The sequence below is a fragment of the Anabrus simplex genome, chromosome 2 (assembly GCF_040414725.1).
Source record: "Anabrus simplex isolate iqAnaSimp1 chromosome 2, ASM4041472v1, whole genome shotgun sequence".
NCBI lineage: Eukaryota > Metazoa > Arthropoda > Insecta > Orthoptera > Tettigoniidae > Anabrus > Anabrus simplex.
The window spans coordinates 541,247,229-541,269,721 of record NC_090266.1 but is presented as its reverse complement, the minus strand read 5'-3'; the positions used below and the strand labels follow the sequence as shown (position 1 = coordinate 541,269,721).

At 39.3% G+C, this 22,493-nt stretch overlaps 1 protein-coding gene across 1 annotated transcript in view; it reads right to left on the bottom strand.

Annotated features, from left to right (window-relative positions):
- The window catches only part of ScsbetaG (Succinyl-coenzyme A synthetase beta subunit, GDP-forming), a 254,798-nt gene that overhangs the window by 61,118 nt on the left and 171,187 nt on the right, over nt 1–22,493 (bottom strand). Inside the window, exon 8 of the mRNA XM_067139203.2 lies at nt 9,433–9,567. Coding sequence (XP_066995304.2) covers nt 9,433–9,567 — 135 coding nt within the window. The remainder of the gene's footprint in view (nt 1–9,432; nt 9,568–22,493) is intronic.

Below are 22,493 nucleotides of genomic sequence, written 5' to 3'. Positions count from 1 at the left end.
CGTGGTGTAGGGGCATAAAACGGGACAATATTCTTCCCTCAGACTTCGCAGCAAGATGGCAAATTTGGATTTCAAGCTTATCTCATTTGTCAGTCATAACGGTCCCTCGTTGGTTAGGGATGTCTAGTCGAACACAAGAGGCTTTCCAGGTTCATGTTTTCTGCGACGCATCCGAGAGGGCTTACGGAGCTGTGTTGTACGTGAGAACACAACTCATCGTCGCCATAAGACCTATCTGTGTCGGTGCGACGTAAAGCCCCTAGCAAAAAAAAAGAACACAACTCGCCGACAAGATTACGGTTCGTCTAGCATGCAGCAAAAACAGAGTGTCACCAGTAAAGAAAGTGACGCTGCCAAGACTGGAGCTACTGGCCGCCTTGATGGGCTCACGCTTATTAAAATATTTCTGTAAGTCAACTGGATACGACATCACGAATGCAACGATGTGGAGCGACTCTATGGTAGAACTGGGTTGGATACGCAATGATCCCAATCGATGGAAGACGTTTGTAACCGTGTCACGGAAATTCAAGTATATCTGACTCCAGCTCAATGGCGACATTGTCCCACGGATAGCAATCCAGCAGATCTCGTGTCACGTGGAATGTCACCGCAAGAAATACAGTCTTCCGTGACGTGGTGGCAGGGACCACCATGGCTCTCCGAACACCCAGATACTTGGCCTCCCAACGTATTCCCCGAGGATTCACTTCCAGAAATCTGAAAGACGCACCATCAGGTGCTAACGATGAGTACCTGGGAACCTCCCGTCGACGCCTCAAAATACAGTTCCTACTGGAAGATATTACACATGATGGCATGGATTCTACGTTTCATCCATAATGATATAAATGTTGATTCCCATAGGGAATCTGAAATATTTATCCTGAATGAGTACATTTATAATACCAATATAAATGGTCCGTTATTGGACATTATAAATTTTCCAGCTAACTCATTCTTGGTTGCCAACGTTTCGCCCTAGTGTGCTAGGGTGGGCTCATCAGTTGGTACCTAGCACACCTACCAATACACTGGCTAGTGCATACCATGGAGGCCACTGCGTAGGCTAACTGGAGCCACCGGCAGTGCCAATGCACTAAGAGACTTTGTCTCATCACTAAAAATCACTCCGAGAAACTCACGGGCCATCTGACCGCACCCGAATTGGAAGCTGCAAGACTGCGTAGGATCCGAATGTCCCAGCAAGAGAGTTTTACCACCAAGTACAACGCCTTGAGTGACAAAAGAGAACTCCCAGGAAGATCCAAAATTGGACGCTTCAATCCCTTCCTACAGGACGGCCTCATACAACTAGGAGGACGCCTCCAATATGCAGAATTGACTCAGCAGGAAACGCACCCTCTTCTTCTCGATGGTTCCCATCCATTTGTGAAACTGCTGATAAAACAGACCCATATACGCCTACATCATTTGGGAGTTAGGATTGTGTTATCGGAGCTACGCAAGGAACTTTGGGTTCTCAAGGCAAGACAGTCAGTCAAGAAGGTCATTCACAGATGTTTACCGTGCAAAATTGCCAAGAACGACCGAGGACGTGAAATTGAAGCTCCTCTGCCACCTGCTCGTGTGCAACTCACGCAACCATTTGCCGTCACGGGTGTCGATTTCGCCAGCCCACTTTACATCAAGGTGGGGAGCCGGCCACAGAAATCCTACATCGTCCTTTTCACGTGCGCTACAAGAGCTCTGCACCTTGAACTAGCATCGGATATGAGCACAGAGAAGTTTCTAATGGCGTTTAGATGGTTCTGCGGTAGAAGAGGAGTACCACTTACTATCTACTCTGACAACGCGAAGACATTCCAAGCAGCTAATAAGGAACTGGACATTCTCACCCAACTGTTCACCAGCCCACTCACGAGCCAGCACTTCGCTCACCTTCAGGTCTCTTGGAAGTTCATTGCTCCACGGGCGGCTTGGTGGGGAGGCTGGTGGGAAAGGATGGTCGGAACGACCAAACGGTGCCTAAGAAAAGTGTTTGGACTGTCGCAGGTTGACGAAGAGACACTTACAACCTTACTGGTGGAAATAGAAGCTGCCCTAAACTCTCGACCTATTATCCAAGATGGCGCCGAGACACTGGCACCAAGCCATTTTTTTAAATGGTGAAAAATTGACGACGTTGCCCATTGGTCCAGAGCCCAGTATCCTCAAAGACCTCAGAAGAGAAGTGAGACTCAGACAAAAGCTGCGTGAGGACTTCCTGAAGAGATGGAAGAAGGAATATCTTCTCGAACTCAGGAACTACCATGAAGTCCAGAGCCCGAAAGGAAGATTGACGGAGTGCAGAGTAGGAGACATTGTCCTTCTTCAAGACGACATGAGACCAAGGCATATGTGGCGGAGAGCTTGCATCACAGAAAGAAGACCTGGACGAGACGGGAAGGTGCGGACACTCATCTTATGGACAGCTGACGGGACCACTATCTGCAGGCCCATACAACTGGTCATCCCCCTCGAGATCGACCAGGGTGGGGAGGATGTTGAGGATTGTAAATAGCCATTGCCCCGCCATCTACCAGGGAGTTTAGGTACTAACATCTGTATCGATTTTATCTGTATCGATTGTATGTACGAGTTGAGTGAATAGCAAATAAATGTATTGAAGGTGTGCTTGGTGTGCCGTGTTTTATTCCCTAACAGGGGAGGATGAAAGGAAGTGAAAACATTTAATTCAATTTATGGAGAAACATATCTAAAACACTTAAGATTACACACGTGCACATTTGTATTCAGAATCTCCTTTAAAAATAAAGGAACATGCATTTTTTGGACGGGGGGAGGGGGAATCAACTTAACGGACTGGGGTAAAAATGGAGTTGAATTCTTTTTATGAGGACACTTATATCTCAAAAACTAAAGATGTTAAAGATGTGAAAGATGTGAAAATTGGTATTTGGAATCTCCTTTAAAAATAAAGAAATGTGTTTTTTGCTTTCGGAAAATACTCTTAGATGGAGGTGGGGTTGGGGGTGTTGGGGTTGGGGGGGGTGGGGGAAGGACTGACCAATTTGTTGAATTCCTTTTATGGGGATACTTATGTATATCTCAAAAATCGAAGATGTTACAGATGTGGGAATAGGTATTTGGAATATCCTTTAAAAATAAAGAAACATGTATTTATTCTTTCGACTTGAAAGAAGACTGTTTCTCACATGAACAGTTCTATGTTGCATGGTCGTCTTAACCCCAAAATGTAATACCACAAACATGGTTTACAAAGAATTTCTGGGGTAAATGAAACTCAATTTTTGGGCGAGTTTTTATACTTTAGGAATTTTCCGACAATGTCTTAGTACAATGCCGACGAATGATTACTTTGATCAAATTACGAAATCCACGCGAGCGAAGCCACGGGTAAGTGCTAGTTTTATATATATAGACATGTCCTGAGTGACTGACTTGACTGATTCATCATCGCCGAGCCAAAACTACTGGACATAAAGAAATTAAATTTTGGGGATACATTTATATTAGGGTGTAGGTGCTCACTAAGGGAGGATTTTTGCATATTCCATTGCTAAGGTGGTGAAAAGGGGGGTGAATTTTTAAAATGAGGATATCTATATTTCAAAAACTAAAAAGTTTACAGGTGTAAATATTTGTATTTGGAATCTCCTTTAAAAATAAAGAAACAGTTATTTTTTTGTTTTTGGAAAATCCCATTAAGGGGTGAAAAAAGGGGGAAAAGGGGCTGAACACCTTTTATGAGGAGACTGATATCTCAAAAACTGAAGATGATACAGACATGAAAATTGGTATTTGGAATCTCCTTTATAAATAAAGAAACACACCCATTTGGGGTGGAATCAACTTTGTAGGGGGGGGGGGGGGGGGGTGAAAACGGAGATGAATTCCATTTACGAGGATACATATATCTCAAAAACTGAAGATGTTACAGTCATGATAATTGGTATTTGGAAGCTCTTTTAAAGAAACGGGTACTGTTTGTTTTTGGAAACTTCACTTGAGTAGGGGGTGTGAAAGGAAGTAAAAAAACTGAATTCTTTTTCTGAAGAAACTTATATCTCAAAACTAAAGGTTACAGACGTGAAAATTGGTATTTGGATCTCCTTGAAAAATAAAGAAATACACAATTTTTGGGTGGGGGAAACCAACTTAACGGGCAGGGGTGAAGTGAAAAAGGAGTTTAATTTTTTTCATGAGGGTACTTATATCTCAAAAACTGAAGATGTTACAGACTCAAAAATTTGTATTTAGAAGTTCCTTTCTAAGTAAAGAAACACATCTTTTGTCTTTGGAGAATGCATTTTAGGGGGTGAAAGAATTGAAAAAAATTAGTTGAATTCTTTGTATGAGGATATTTCTCAAAAACTAAAGATTTACGGATGCAAAAATTAATATTTGGAATCTCCTTTAAAAATAAAGGAACACGCATTTGTTTTTTTCTCGGAAAATCAACGTAAGGGATGTGGGGTTGAAAATAAGTAAAATAAGGAGCTGAAATGCCTTTATGAGGATACTTTATCTTAAAGCCAACGGTCGTAGCCGTGTTGAAACACCGGATCCCGTGAGATCTCCGAAGTTAAGCAACATTGGGCGTGGTCAGGAGTTGGATGGGTTGCCACGCGCTGTTGGTGGGGGGGTAAGGGAATGGAGGAGCGGAAAGGAACTGGCCAACCTACCGCACATAAACTCCGGCTCAGGAATACCTCTGCGGAGGTTCGCACCTGCCTTCGGGCAGAATAACCCTTACCTTACCTTATCTTAAAAAGTGAAGCTGTTAGAGACGTGAAAGTTGGTATTTTGAATTTCCTCTCAAAATAAAGAACCACATATTTTTTGTTTTTGGAAAGTCCACTTATGGTGGGAGAGAGGTGGAAAGAAGTCGAGAAGAAGAAGTTGATTTGTTCTTATGAGTATACATTTATCTCAAAAACTGTTTCAGACGTACAGACATGAAAACTGGTATTTGGAATCTCCTTTAAAAATGAAACACGTATTATTTTGTTTTCTGAAAATCCAGTTAAGGTGCTGGAAAGAATTGGAAAAGCAGGCGAATTTTTAAAATGAGTACCGGTATATCTACATTATATGTCAAAAACTGAACATGTTAGAGACAGGAAACTTGGTATTTGGAAAGTCCTTTAAAAATACAGGTACATGTACCTTTTTGTTTTCAGAGAAGGCACTTAACGGAGGGTCAAAAGAAGTGAAAAATAGTTGATTTATTTTTTATGAGGATACTTATATCTTAAAAACTGAAGACGTTACAGACGTGAAAGTTGATATTTGGAATCTCCTTTAAAAATAAAGAAACATGTATTTATTTTTTGACTTGAGAGAAGACCGTTTCTCACAGGTACAGTTCTAGGAGAGAAGACTGTTTCTCACATGTACAGTTCTATGTTGCATGGTCATCTTAGCCCCAAAAGGTAATATCACAAACATGGTTTACAAAGAATTTCTGGGATAAATGAAACTTAATATTTGGGCAAGTTTTTATACTTTAGGAATTTTCATATAATGTTTTAGTACAATGCCGAGGAATGAATACTTTGATCAAATTACGAAATCCATGCGAGTGAAGCCGCGGGTAACTGCTAGTTTGTTAATATTTTAATAGTGTCATGGATGTTTAAATTATATACATGATGTTAATGAGGCAGAATTAATGATTTATAGATGTAAGAAGTCCGAAGTATTTTGATGTTTTGTACTGCTGAAGAAGAGAGCATTTGGGGCTCTAGAAACATGTATGGTCGATAGTAAAATAAAATAAATTGTTAAATATTGACAAGGCAGAATAAGTGTTGTATATTGAATGTAAGATAGCTGTTCCTTTACCTTCCAGAAACAATTTTCTGCACGATTTGTTGTTTGTGCATTATGCGTCGAGCTAGAAATTGGACCTCAGTGATGTCTACAAGCCACATACTGTGGCTCATTCCATTTCATGATCAGTACTGTGCAGGCTTACCCTGACTGGTGGGTCTCTAATATGGCAGATTCTTCCATTTTAGCTAGCAGACAAATTTTGTGCAGTTGAGTGAGCCTATTCAGCGATATTGACCAACATATGACGTGGTACTATTAATTTCATTGCATGATGTCCAGCCCCACACCAGGCAGTATCGTGTGTGCCTGGAAGGTTGAATGTTATTTATGTATGTAGCAGTCAAGCTATAGCCATCCCTTGAAGATGATGGCATGTCCCTGACATGCAATTACAGCTGTTTTCAGAGGGGTCACATCATGGAACTTCACAAGGCAGGATGGCTATATCGGCAGATTGCTGCTCACACTGGTCACGATGCATCCATGGTGTGTGGTATGGCAGTGTTATCAATAGTGATCAGTTGAATAGGCTCACATCTGTAGACAAGTTTTGGGATGGACACGTTGTACAGACATAAATAATTTTATTCACGCTGAATGAAATGAAAGTTTAGGGGTAGGCCTAAAATTTAATTCCACCAAGCTCGATAGCTGCAGTCGCTTAAGTGCGGCCAGTATCCAGAATTCGGGCGATAGTGTGTTCGAACCCCACTGTCGGGAGCACTAAAGGATAATTATTTTCCGTGGTTTCCCATTTTCACACCATGCAAATACTGGGGCTGTACCTTAATTAAGGCCACGGCCTATTCAACTGATCACTATTGATAACACTGCCATACCACACACTATGGATGCATCGTGACCAGTGTGAGCAGCGATCTGCCGATATAGCCATCCTGTCTCGTGAAGTTCCATGATGTGACCCCTCTGAAAGCAGCTGTAATTGCATGTCAGGGACATGTAATCATCTTCAAGGGATGGCTATAGCTTGACTGCTACATACATAAATAAAATTCAACCTTCCAGGCATACACGATACTGCCTGGTGTGGGGCTGGACATCATGCAACGAAATTAATAGTACCACGTCATATGTTGGTCGATATCGCTGAAACGTTCATCAGCTCAACTGCAATCCTCCAGGATGCAATTATTGTACCCTAATTCAACTGGATGACACTGTTCAAGAAACTGCATTTTTCTTTCTTCTGGCAGAGTATTTTATCATTCCTTTCATACTGAGGTATTGTGTGGTTAGCTTGGCCGGCCTGTATTCTAACGTATATATTATTAATACACCAATTTACCCAGTGCTGACAAGAGTACCGGTCAGCTGATAATACACCCAAAATCTATTTTTTCTCATTTCTACCAACAAATATGTTACTGTGACTTCCTTTTAGGAGCTAAAGGAAATGGAATCATAACCCTTATGAACTTGACTGCCAGTGAATGTTGTTTGATATCTGACCTTGTGTAACAAATCTTTCGGGTCTGGAATTAAGAAGGCTGCCATGCGACTACACAGAAGATCCCATATTATTATTATTATTATTATTATTGAATATCCAAAGCAATTTGGAACCCTATTTTACATAGTATACTAGGGTTGTAGTTAAAATACATATTCAGTTTTACAATGAAAAAGAATTCACGTATCTAATCGACGGAAAATGAAGTGGATGAAGTTAATAAAATATTTGTAACAGCACTGCTTCTCAAACAAATGATACAGGGGTTTTGATAATGCAATGTTGCAATAATTCAAATGAGAATTCAAGTCATGCCTTCTTCTTTCAAATACAGCACATTCAAACAATAGTTAATCCACCGTTTGTGAGGATCCGAAAACACACACGTAGCCATCAGGGCGATAAATTCTGAATCGATGAAAATAGTAACCAAATTTGCCATGACCAGTCAAAAATTTAGTAATTTCAAAGCTTGGCACCAACACGTTACTTTGTAGGCAGTTGAAAACCTCAGGGAAGAATATTTCTCTGGTAACTTGGCCACTAGCGGAAGAAGTCCAAATGTTGTTCCATTGATGGATTACGAGCTTCTTTATGATTTTTTTTAGCATAGCTGGGCAACGTTTTGTCATAAGAAATTTCCAAATTAGATGTAGCCACTGCTTTCGCCAGTAGATCAGCTTTCTCGTTTCCAGATATTCCACAATGACCGTGAATCCAGTCAAAACAGATGTGCGGACTTTGTTGAGCTGTGGTTCTAATAGCTACAGCTATTGGATTCAGATTATATTTATTATTTATCGCATTCAGCGCAGCTTGCGAATCACTTAATAACCGAGATTTCTTATTATTAGATTTGCACCATTCGATCGCAGACTTGATCGCCCACAGTTCAGCCTGGAAAGTAGAGAATGTGGAAGAGAGTTTGTACTGGGATGAGAACACCTCAGAATCGTTTTCAAGAACAACAAAGGCACATCCAACTCTCTCCTGTTCATCTGTACTTGGTATGCGAGATCCATCTGTGTAAATAAAGCAGTCATGGGTAATTGAATAATTTTCATAAATGAAGTTTTTGAAGAGACTTGGGTGATCAGACTGTAGAAAATGACAAGGTTGCTCCAGAGTGGTATTCAGAATGGGCATTGGTGACACTTTGTTTTTCTTCAAAAAAGTGAGTTCAGCTTTTGCTATCGCCGTCAGAAATAGTGGCTCACTGCCTGCAATAAGAAGAGCTGCATCAGTAGAGGTGGTGCGGAAAGCACGGGAAATACGAATGATAAATCCTCTCTGAATTTGCATCAATTTATGCTGAGCCCATTTCTTCTCAAGTGTCATTCGAAAAGAGGAAACAATACAATATCAGAGGTACAAATGCTGTGTCATAAATAATTCTTAGTACCTCTGAATTTAGTCCCCAAGAAGGTCTGCAGGCAATAGCTAAACCTTGCATAAACTTACTGCCTTTCTGTTGTAGTTTGTTGAAATGGGCCCTGAAGGTTAACTTCTTGTCAAGTACAACTCCCAGATAAAGAATATGATTATCAATAGTTATATTTTGTCCATTCATTTTAATATTAGGCTTTCTTAGTTACCTTCTCCTTGTAACAAGCATGGCCTTCGTTTTCTGGGGATTAAATTGTAATTTATTATCACAACCCCAAGTAAATAAAATGTCAAGAGACAAATTTGCTCTTCCTCTCAGATCCCGCACATTATCTGCTTTAATTAAAAGAAGGGCATCATCAGCGTAGGCCACAACATTACAACCAACAGGAAGACGTAAAGTTAGAAGGTGATCGTATAAAATGTTCAAAAAACCAAGACTACAGCTAGATCCTTGTGGGCAACCCCTTTTCAGGATCTTTGAAGAAACTGCTGTTCCGACTTGAAGTCTTCACTGCGTTACCTGGAAATATCTGAATGGCAGCCAAAAGATACCACAGCATGGATGTGTATAAATCAAGCTTGGCCTCAATAATGTCTCACATGATGTAAGTTAATGCATGTGACTATATAAGCTGCTGTTTTCATAATAAAGCCTTTCAAAATAATCAACAATGCCTTATACAAAATGCAGAATATAACACAGTTTAATTAGGCCTATATATAAAATAATACTTTGAATTACAGGATACCTGATGAGATGATTCGAAAGGCTTCATAAACTTGATTTTCTTGAACACTTCCTCCAACATCTAAGAAGTTTGCAGGCTCACCACCATGTAACTTAATTATATCCATTGTTGCCATTGCAAGCCCAGCTCCATTGACTGAAACAAACAAGATTTATAATAAAGAACATACAATCATAAATAGATGACATGCATACATCTTCATTACACACTGCTGACGATGGTGCCCAGTAGTAGTACTTATTAAAAAAACAATCACTACCATCACATCATAGACTTATGCCCTTCAGAGTTTAGCCTAAATCCTCTCTAAATAAAGTAAGAGCCTCCATTAACTTTTTCTAAAAAAGAATTTGCTTTACGTCGCACCGACACAAATAAATCTTATGACGACGATGGGATAGGAAAGGCCTAGGATTGGGACGGAAGTGGCCGTGATCTTAATTAAGGTACAGCCCCAGCATTTGCCTGGTGTGAAAATGGGAAACCATGGAAAACCATCTTTAGGGGCTGCCGACATTGGGTTTTGAACCCACTATCTCCTGGATACAAGCTCACAGCTGCGCGTCCCTAGCCGCACAGCCAACTCGCCCGGTCATAATACTCTTCCAGCACTGACTGTCATTTTGTCAAATTCGTCAGTGTAGACTAAGCATCTTACCACATATCATTAGTTTTGTGGCCTTGTTTAGCTCTACACCTCTCACCTTTAAAGAGAGTAACCTTTTTTTTACAATTTGTTTTACGTCACACAGACACAGATAGGTCTTATGGCGATGATGGGATAAGAAAGGGCCAGGAGTGGGAAGGAAGCAGCCATGGCCTTAATTAAGGTACAGCCTGGAGTGAAAATGGAAAACCACGGAAAACCATCTTCAAGGCTGCCGATAGTGGGGTTCGAACCCACTATCTGCCGAATACTGGACAGTGAAAGTAGAACAATAAAACAATAAAAGTTTTATTGTTCTACTTTAAGTGACTTTCAATACGTGAAAAATGAGGATAGTTCCTTGCAATACTGGACAGTGGTCGCACTTAAGTGACTGCAGCTATCAAGCTCGGTAAACACAGTAACTACTGTCGACTTTGTCTCCCTCTACTTCTCTTGCTCTCTGGCCCGGTTTCTTCAACGAATGTTAAGTGTTAACACTGCTGTTAAGGAGACTCTTAACACACAATTTAACAAAATGGTCGTCTCATCAAGAATTGTTAACTCTAACAATTGTTAAATCTTGTGTTAAATTAACCTAGCAGCACCCGTGTGTTAAACCTCCTTAACAGTTGCTAAAATTTCAAAATGGAGACATGTAGAAGACGTAAGTTCAAAGCTTTACTGCTGTATTAGGACTATTTATAAACTGAAGAAGGCAAAGGACGACCCATACTAAGAAATAACGACCTTTTTAGAGTTGTCAGAAGAAAGATTTCTAATTACCGAAGCCATAATGAACAAGGTACTAGACGATATAGGTTAGAGTTTCCAACAGATTGCAACTTACCAATCTCTCCAGTGCAGCAGTTGCTTATAGATTTTACAAGGATGGGTCACACCCTGCGTCCAATCGATTTCAACTAGCTTAATGTACCTGTTGGGGGACACTCAACAATAACTCATGTAGAAGGGTTTGGGTCAATACCGTATAGTTTCGTTTTCGAAATAAATGAGGACAAATGTCATGAGGCAGGATTCGCTTTGGACCACGTGGAGGGGATAGAACACTAAAATGCGAAACTTGTTAGGTCTGCAACCTAGTAATTTCCGAAAAAATTACGAATTCCCGATTGTAAAGCACCGCGTATATACTTGAAAAGTTGCGCATTAGTCAAGAGTAGCAGTGGCCGAGTGGTCATCGTATTTGTCTACGAACCACGACGATGAGAGTTCAAGTCCCGCTTTAGGTTACTTTTTAAAAAATACAAATTTAATTAATTATTTCAGGGAATGTGAAGGTAAAAATGCGAATAAAAGTAATGATCAAATTGCAATGGAACTTTATTTCCTACCTCAAATTAATATCGTCCGCCTCTGTGGTGTAGTGGTTAGCGTGATTAGCTGCCACCCCCGGAGGTCCGGGTTCGATTCCTGGCTCTGCCACGAAATTTGAAAAGTGGTATGAGGGCTGGAACGGGGTCCACTCAGCCTCGGGAGTAGAGGAGGGTTCGATTCCCACCTCAGCCGTCCTCGAAGTGGTTTTCCATGGGTTCCCACTTCTCCTCCAGGCAAATGCCGGGATGGTACCTAACTCGAGGCCACGGCCGCTTCCTTCCCTGTCCCATCCAATCTTCTTTCCATCCCTCCACAAGGCCCCTGTTCAGCATAGCAGGTGAGGCAGCCTAGGGAGTACTGATCATTCTCCCCAATTGTATCCCCCGACCCAAAGTCTGAAGCTCCAGGACACCGAGTCCGAGGAAAAACCGACCCTGGAGGATAAACAGATTAAGAAGAAATTAATATATATACAGAGAAAGAGATCCAGCAGTAACTGTGAGAACGTTTAGACCTATATTAATTTCAGGTAGAAAACAAAGTGTACCGGTACTGCAATTTGCGTAATATTTTTGTTCCAAATTTTAAATAACGTTCCCTGAAACGAGACTCGAACTCACGTCTACGACGCTCGCAGACAAGTACGATGACCACTATGCCACAACTCCTAAGTATATACGCCTTGCATTGGAATCGGGGATTCATCAATTTTTCAGAAGTTATTAGGTTGCGGACTTGACATGTTTAAGTAAAATTTGCTCGCCTTCGTCCGAAGCGGAGGTTTGTAATGACATCTGACCTCGAGACACTTTCCATGTAGGCCTAATTGTAGGGGCAAAAGATCTTCATAGGTCAACGTCCCGAACAAATAGTATTTTTTTTTTTTTAAGAAAAAAGGCCTAATTGTAGGCGACTATGTGCATGAGGGCAAGAAAAGAGTGTGTAGGATTGTACAAAGAATTGTTGCTGCCATTGCAGCATTAACAAGGCACTACATTATTTTCCCCGCAATAAAAGAATGCCCGAAAATCATTCAAAACATATCAATTATCACATTTTCTCGGTGATGTAGGAACCTTAGATTGCACTCCTACAAGAATAGGCTATATCGAATGTTGTGATGTAACAGTCCGTTATTTCATTTTTTTAAAATTTTTTTTAAATTTTTTTTTTTGCACACTCGCATAATTTTAAATTAAAACTATAACAACATTTAAACCTAAGAATTTCATTTTTGTCCGTATTGAACTGAGAATGGAAGATAGGAAAACATAAAAGGGTCCATCTTTTCAATACAATACAGATCTGTCTTTCAGATTATGCATAATACTTTGTCACGCCACACACTTTCACCACATCACCCTCCATACTTCCCCTCCTTCCACTCCTCCTCCCCTACCGCTCCTCCCCTCTCCCCTCCTAATCCAACAATGGCCGCTCCCCAGACCTAAACTATCCAACACGCTCTGTTCCTCTTCATCTCGCGCCATAGCTTTACCGCCTCATGTCCCGCAATAAACATCATAGAAACCTGCCCCCACCCTACACGTAACGCTGCAACAATACACCACAAATACTGGCACAGACAACCTCCAAACTCTCAAAAACATATTCCTTAATACCAATTTTATATTCTTGTCGAGCTGAATACCGGACCTGTGAAGATTACAAGATTATTTTGTGCATCTACAGAATGGTGTGTTAATGAAGCTATGCAATATAGAGAGAGACTTTCAAAGGTGGTTAAATGAAGAAGTTATATCATGTTCAAGATCATGCTTTCACATCTCTGCACAGTATTTAAAATACAATTTACCGTTGGTCTTTTATAGCTATTTTTGAGAGTTAAGGAGAATTTCCTGTTGTGTATGTTTACCAGGAACTCAAGGGAGACTTCATTAGTCAGTCGGAACATAGAAAGAATGATGAACTCTTCTCAGAAGAACTCTTAAGGTTTCACCTTACTTTTTCCTGCCTGCTGGCTCTTTAGAAATGTGTGCGCGTGCGTTTTGTATTCAGGAATCATTCAAGGCAAATATTTTCGCACTGCAAGTTGTGTGGTTAAGCTTATTTTTAATATGTATAACTTTTGCTTTCTCAACGATGCATTTGTTTCTACATTTGCCCCTGTTTTTATCTCCTCGTAAGATGTGTATTGTTTAATGTAACACCTTGTGTAAAAAATTGGGTTAAATGAAGGAGTTATATCATGTTCAAGATCATGCTTTCACGTCTCTGCACAATATTTAAAATGAAATTTACCGTTGGTCTTTATAGCTATTGTTGAGAGTGAAGGAGAATTTCCTGTTGTGTATGTTTATCAGGAACTCAAGGGAGACTTCATTAGTTAGTCGGAACATAGAAAAAATGATGAACTCTTCTCAGAAGAACTCTTAAGGTTTCACTTTACTTTTTCCTGCCTACTGGCTCTTCAGAAATATGTGCGCGTGTGTTTTGTATTCAGGAATCATTCAAGACGAGTATTTTCGCACTACAAGATGTGTGGTTAAGGTTATTTTTAATATGTATAACTTTCCCTGTTTTTATCTCCTTGTAAGATGTGTATTGTTTAATTTCCTGTTGTGTATGTTTATCAGGAACTCAAGGGAGACTTCATTAGTTAGTCGGAACATAGAAAGAATGATGAACTCTTCTCAGAAAAACTCTTAAGGCTTCACCTTACTTTTTCCTGCCTGCTGGCTCTTTAGAAGTGTGTGCGCGCGTGTGTTTTGTATTCAGGAATCATTCAAGGCAAATATTTTCGCACTGCAAGTTGTGTGGTTAAGCTTATTTTTAATATGTATAACTTTTGCTTTCTCAACGATGCATGTGTTTCTACATTCGTCCCTGTTTTTATCTCCTCGTAAGATGTGTATTATGTAATGTAACACCTTGTGTAAAAAATTGGGTTAAATGAAGGAGTTATATCATGTTCAAGATCATGCTTTCACGTCTCTGCACAATATTTAAAATGAAATTTACCGTTGGTCTTTATAGCTATTGTTGAGAGTGAAGGAGAATTTCCTGTTGTGTATGTTTATCAGGAACTCAAGGGAGACTTCATTAGTTAATCGGAACATAGAAAAAATGATGAACTCTTCTCAGAAGAACTCTTAAGGTTTCACTTTACTTTGTCCTGCCTGCTGGCTCTTCAGAAATGTGTGCGTGTGTGTTTTATATTCAGGAATCATTCAAGAAGAATACTTTCGCACTGCAAGATGTGTGGTTAAGGTTATTTTTAATATGTATAACTTTCGCTTTCTCAACGATTCATTTGTTTCTATATTCGTCCCTGTTTTTATCTCCTTGTAAGATGTGTATTGTTTAATGTAACTCCTTGTGTAATATAAATGCCTACATGCTGGCCTATTTCCCACATTTTGGCTGATGATGACGCCAAACAGCGTCGAAACTAGTTCCAAGTGCAAATACATGTTATAAATAAACTATAACATTTTTGTATTGAAAAGGTGGACCCTTCTATGTTTTCCTATCTTCCATAACAACATTTGTCTCGCATTCATCATATTAATGCTGTTGTTGCCTCTTACTTGACATGTTTACTTTTTAGCGGTCTCCGCTAACCATAACCTATAATAATATCAACCACGTGTCTGTGTGACAAAATACTATTTCAACACGCCACTAGGAGCGCTATATGTAAAGAAACAAAAGACGCTCACTGCCAAACGCGTTCAGAAATCTTACGGAAATGTGTTAATTTGTCTTTAACAATTATTTCGTAACAAATGTTGGAAATACGTTCGTGAAACAGGGTACTTTTAAACGAAGTGTTAAATTAATAACAATTGTTAGTTAACATTTGTTAAGCAAAATTTAACATAGAGTTGATGAAACCGGGCCTCTATGATACAGGCCATTATACTTCTAGGTAAGTTATCGTCTTCTATTCACCTCAACGATCTCACCATCAAAGCCAGTTTGTGCACACAGCCTCGTCCAATGAATTCATTCCAAACTCACCCTTTATCCCATCATTGCGAGTACCCTCCTGCCATTGGTCCTACCTGTTTGTATTCGCAAATATTCTATTTACCTTCATGTCTGTTATTTCTATCTAATATATGAATAAGAAATCCAGAGTCCACCAAGCGTTCATTCCCATACAGCAGAGTGTGTCTGAAAACAGACTGATATAAAGACAACATTGTCCGAGAATTGATGTCTTTCTTTGAAAGTACCAATGAACCAAAAATTATTGTAATAGATGGGAAGGAATTGACGACAGCCTTGATTGAGGTACAGCCCCAGCATTTGCCTGGTGTAAAAAACGGGAAACCACAGAAAACCATCGAGGGCTGCCGACGGAGGCATTCGAACCAACCATCCACTGAATGCAAGCTCAAACAGTTTATTGCAATTGTCCATAAGTTGACTCTGTAATTGGTAAGCTTCCTTGTTTATTAGAGTTAAGTGTCTTAATTTCATTTATCAACTGCACAATTTTTCCTATTTCTATTGCTTGCTGACTTAATATGGGAAGTACTTTCAAATGTAAAGTTAATATACCTAGGAATTAAATTCAACCTAAGGCATTCCTAAGCCTTTGCTGGCAGGACCTAGTGTTTACAGTGCACTATGTCTTCTGGTATGGGCTAGAGCAATTTTGTTACTTTCATTGATCTGTCTCTGTCTTATCCTTGGCTTTGACAATATGAAAGTGACCGAGGTATGAGTGATGCTAGTAATGCCATTCCTTCTGGAGCCAGTCCCTGCTATGAATGGTGTGAAAATGTTGCTCATAGGGTTGGTTGGTGCATGCATTTCAGTGGGCTTGGCAGACTGATATGTAACAGCAACTGTTGGCTCGATTAGGAAAGCAACGGGAAACTACCTCACTCCTCATTTCCCTAGTACGCCTCTTCAGTGATGCCAAGGCCATCTATGACAGCTGACGGCAGAGCTGTTGAGGATCTAACCAGCCTTAGGGCTGAAGACTGAACATACATACATAAGGCATTCCTGGTTTAATTTAATGTCTTTATTGATAGTAAGCAGTTTCAGTTTTGTATTCCTGAATTTTTTAGGCTTTTGACATATTTCGACCTTTGTAAGCTGAGCCAAAATTATCATAATAGGTAGAAACCACTTTCCACAGTGCTTGTGGTTTAGTACAATTTATTGAACACTATAGAGTCCATATCAGCACATTACGTGAGCTCTCACCAGCTGCATATGCAGTGAAGGCCAATCAGTAAGCAGGTAACAGTTGAGGCAGGAGGTTCTGTCAGTCCCGACCTGTAAGGTATGTCTTCATTACAGCATTATTAGGTAGTACAGGATATGTTAACTAGTATTCTGTTTTTGGTTTCCTTCTTTACAATGACATCATTAACTTTTTATACTTGGATTTTACTTTACTTTGAATGTCACATTTTAAAATAATTTGAATATATCCATCGAGGATGGAACAAAGATTTCAAAAGCCAGTAATGGCTTAAATATTTTATAAAATGTGATGATATAGACTGCACAGTGTTCAATAAATTTTAGAATACCATTGAACACAACTGTAGGTTCACTGCATTAGTTCTACACCTTCAATCAATTTCACTTACTATACTGCCATCCTGGAAGAATACATATACTAAGAACCTGAAACAATCTAACTGTTCCAGTTTTGTATTTCCTACCCAACATACCCTCCTAGGTTTCTCCAATGGACATTAATTTAGTCTTGGAAATTCTAACTTTCATATTATACTCGCTGCACCTTTTTTCAAACTCCAAGATACAAGGTGCCTATATTGAAATGAAATAAATAAAAATAAGATTGCAGACTTCCAGCAGTCTTTGATTTTGACAAATTCATCAGGATAGGCCAAGCCGCTTACTATATATTCACCCAACTGAATCCTTTCCTGTCAGTTCATACTTTCCAGTAAATGATCCATGTAAACTATCGATAATAACGGAGAAAGATTACAGACTTGTTTTATGCCTGTTACTAATTTGAACCAAGAACTCACTCTACCATTAATTCTCACAGTAGCCTGTAATAATCTACCCTAATCCATAATCCTTCAGTATGGTAAACATATTTTCCTTTGGTACTCTGTCAGATGGGGGCTGCTTGGCCGAGGGGGGTAATGGCGTGCTCGGTCCACTTGGAAGGACGTGGGTTTGATTCCCCGTCAGGAAGTTGTAAAATTTAAGAAACAAGATTTCCACTTCCAGAGGTGCACATGGCCCTGAGGTTCACTCAGCCTACACTGAAAACGAGTACCAGGTTAATTCCTGGGGGCAAAGGCGGCCGGGCGTAGAGATAACCACTCTACCCCTTCAAGTGCCGGGGTTACGGATGGTGGATGCCTTTACCTTCCTCCCTTCCAGGGGCCTTCAAGGCCTATACGGAGATGACTGTTTTGCTTTTCTTTTACTCTGTCATTTGCCTTCTCTAGATCTGTGAAAACTTCTGCACACCTGTCTTTTCCTCTTTTATTTCTTCAGTTATTTAACTCACACTAAAAATGTGATCTTGAAAAGCCCTTCTTTAGTCTGAAACCACATTGATTGCACCCTCTTTTCTAAAATACCTCTGAATACCTTATCTGGTATACCAATAAACGAAATACCTCTACAGCCATTGTAATAATTAGTGTTCCCTTGCTTATAGATAAGTTCAATTACTGTTTTCATCCAATCAGAGTGTACCTTAGGTATTCAATGAAGCCACTTCATGCATACATTCGCACAATATTTCAATTTAATTCCAATTCTAATTTAATCTATTACTGTTGCTTAATCACAGTACAGTTCATTACCATTACTGACATTTCCATTAGCACAGTTTCATTGGTATCATTGCTCTCCTCCCCACGAACCTGGTTGTTTGGAATTGCAAATGAAAGATTTCCTTTTACACCAAGATTTTCAAAATATTCCTTTCATCTGTCCAGTGATTCATCAGGTGGCTACACAGTTGGAGGCGTGTAGCTGTTATCTTGCACTCAGGAGACAATTGGTTCGAATCCTACAGTCAATAACACTGAAGGTGGTTTTCTGTGGTCTCCCATTTTCACTTTAATTAAGGCCATGGTAGTTTCCTTCCCATTTCTAGCTCTGTCCTATCCCACCATGTAAATGAATCACGACACGCAGGTCGCCTACGGGTGTCAAATCAAAAGACCTACGCCTGGCGAGCCGAACATGTCCTCGGACACTCCCGGCAATAAAAGCTATATGCCATTTCACTTCATTTTTCATATAAATGAATGTATCATCAAAGCCAGAGTAAATTTAGGAAAATTCAGTTTCACAATAATTCAAGTAGATACCCCACTGCAAGGATGTAATTATTACAAGAAGGAAAAATTCCTTGAAGACCAGGAAGATAATAAGAAGTACAAGAAGAGGTAGATCTGGAGAAGGTGAGGGTGAACATGATTTGACTTTTGTGTAAGGAACAACCTTTCAATAAAGAATACTCTTTCAAGAAGCAAGACAGTCATAAGATAACTAAATAAGCTGGGATGGAAGACTACAACAGTTATTGATTATGTGATAACAGATAAATTAATTGGACAAGGAGTGGTGGACACAAAAGTTTTCACAAGAAACAGTGACTACAGGCTCCTAGTGGCCAACATAAATTATAAGGATGCACATAAATCCAGTACAATGAAAATAACCCAGAATATAGGAGTGAAATTAACAGAAGAAGAAAATGAGAGAGCCCTTCAAAACAAATGTCACCAAGAAATGAAATACGAAGTGTAAATGAGGAAAGGAACTTGTTTAACCTTAGTTAACCTTAGTTAAATAGGCTACTGCGTTAATCGACCCTGGGTCACGGATGCACAATAACCTGCCTACGTCACAATGAATCAGTGCCAGTCTCACTTTGCCACTTTGTCCCATTTTCTTAAACTTCCTTCTTGTCCTCTCCTTTTCTTTAAACTTTTATATTAGCTCCATGTCACACCAGCAAGGGTACTTCCACATACTAACTATCCAGGATGGTGCAATGTCGGTTATTAGAGGAGAAAGGAGGTCACAAAAAAGGTCATAGACAGAGGGAGAATCTTTTATTGTACTCCAAGGACACAACGCAAGGAGATCTCTCATTTGAGAAAAATCTGCCTTAACCCACACAAATTTTAGCTTTCTCTGCTGCACGGACACATAATTCGTGGTAAAGGTAATGTGAATTCTACAGCTCGATGGTCAGATGTAATCATCTTCTCAGTCTCAAAACCATATAAGTTGGTAGGGTATTTTTCTGAGATTAGAACAAGGTCCAGGAAGTTCTTATTTCTTGTTGTGCGACGAGTTGGCACAATGTATTCACAATTAAGTATTTATTTATTTTCCACCTAGTCGATACAATGATTGCTTAAGGCAATTTTAAAGGTCAAAAGTGGTACATGTTTCGTATATTATCAACATCTTCAGCCACATAACACTGTTTAGATGAAAAATATATAAAATTGACAAAGTAATGCTTTAGAGGAAGTGTCCTTAAAATTAACATAAGATTGACAAGATTAAAACAAACAAATAACTCAAGAGAAAATATATAAATTATTTCTACAATAGAAAGCAGTCGTCAAGGAAACACTTGTACAATATTCCATAGAGAAATTTTCCTAATAAATATTCTTTTCTCTTGAGTTATTTGTTTGTTTTAATCTTGTCAATCTTATGTTAATTTTAAGGACACTTCCTCTAAAGCATTACTTTGTCAATTTTATATATTTTTCATCTAAACAGTGTTATGTGGCTGAAGATGTTGATAATATACGAAACATGTACCACTTTTGACCTTTAAAATTGCCTTAAGCAATCATTGTATCGACTAGGTGGAAAATAAATAAATACTTAATTGTGAATCTATTGAAGTGCGATACGGACCATGAAACTGATTTTATGTAATTGGCACAATGTGACGCTCTGGGTTAACTAGATATTCATAATTTTTCAGAACTGTAATCCGCTACAATGAACATCTAAACGCAGTAAAACATAACCACTTTTCAGCAATAGGTCAACATATAGAAGAATTCAAACACAAGTTCACGGACATCGAAAACGATATGAAAATATTGAACATAAATTCTAAGGGCCCCCTGCTGAACATAACTGAAGATCTTTACATTTCCCTGGACCAATACGCCAATCCTAATTACAATATTAACGACATTAAGGAGAAAACCAGTATCATCTTCAATGAAGCTATTCCTGCCTTAAAAAATGATTACCTTAAAATAGTAAATAAACAGAACACAGCACGCCCCAGAAGACCAACGAATGACAAGCCCAGACCCACCCCTACCCCCACAATAGCCACTCCCCTTACCCCTCCATCCATACTCCTCACTACAGCGAACATAAGTCCCAGACGCAGCAATTCGCAACAAGCTCTTAAACATAACGTCGCTCGACCACAACAACAACAGCAGTAAGTACCTTTTCACTTTCACACACAACTTCAGGCATTCCTTCAAACTCACACTGTACTCATACCAGTTTATCCTTCACAGATAACAGCAGCTCCTAAACATGAATACAGACAAGAGGGAGGTCACCACCACCAACTTATATTCACCAAATTTAAAATTCAAGACATTACAATCTGCTTCAAAATTCATTAAAATACATCAACAGCTGAGCTACAACAATACTTGACCATCCTAAGACTTGGGTTTCGCTACAAACATATATGATATATACTTAGTCAAAAAGAACATCTTCAAGAATTATTTACGTAATCAAACAACGTAAACATAGGTGTACAAGAACCCAACAAGGAAGCCTGAAGAAAGAACACTGCAAGACATGAACGTTTAAATTTACAAGCGTCTTTTTTACATACATGTTTTCAATATTTTAATGTGTTTAAACTCACCAAGCATTTTATATATATGTTTCATGTGTTTTTAAAGCGTTCAATCTATACGTACAATTTGATTTAAATCTAGTTAAGCTTTTCACTGCCATATTGGTCTCGGATACAGTTTTAACCCCATGTAGTCAGAAACAATATGACGAAAATATATAATCCACAACCCCATTTGACATCTGGATGCGCTAATGAACAACATCATCTTTATGACAAATACCAATGCCTAATGGTTGTAATATTGAAATGTATCAGCTGACGATGACTGTAAACAGTCGAAACCAGTCCTGATGTGAATCTCTTTCATAATAAATGTATTGATAGGTGGAACATCTTTCTTGTCCATATACGATATTATTCCTATCACTTTTATACATAATATTATTGGTGTTGTTCTCCCCATTCTCAACCATATCTTTAATTAATGTCTGAAGAATGGTACACTACCAACAATTTGGAAATTAGCTAATGTCATCCCACTTCCTAAGAACCCAGGTTTGAAACTTTTATCCGATTACTGTCAAATTTCTATTCTTCCTGCCCTCTCCAAAGCACTAGAACGGTTGGCACAAGCTCAAACACAGGAATACCTGCACTCTCACTCCCTTCTAGATCCGCTGCAGTTTGACTTCAAGAAGGGCCATTATACAGCAACTGCCTTACTGAAAGCGACTGATGACACCAGACAAGCAATGGACGAAAGACAAGTGACTATACTCACACTCCTCAACTTTGCTTTTGACACAATCAATATTCAGATATTGTTAAAAAACTTGAATAATTTTATGGTACTGAAGCTTGAAGATTTTTCCGCTCTTACCTTACAGATCATAAGCAATGTGTTATAGCTCACGAAATTACTTCAGTGGTGGGTTGAGAAGGCTGGCGCTCCACATGGTTCTTGAGTTATGATGCTCACATAACCCCTAGCTACACAACTTTTTCCTGGCTGAAACCCGAAAGGCGACAGAATTTTCACATACTAACGTTGATTTATTGAACCCGGAAGGAAAATCTACCCTAATACAATTCTTCTAAATTCCATTTATTATCCTCATTCCGTAACTGTAACACTAGATCTGGCACTTCCCTTGCTATTCCCATCAAACCACTCTTCCAATATTGTACCAGGAACCATGTACGGCCTGGAATGTAATTTTATTTATTTAATGGAAGTCAGCGCAACGGGACAACCCTAGCATGCAAAGTAGTGCA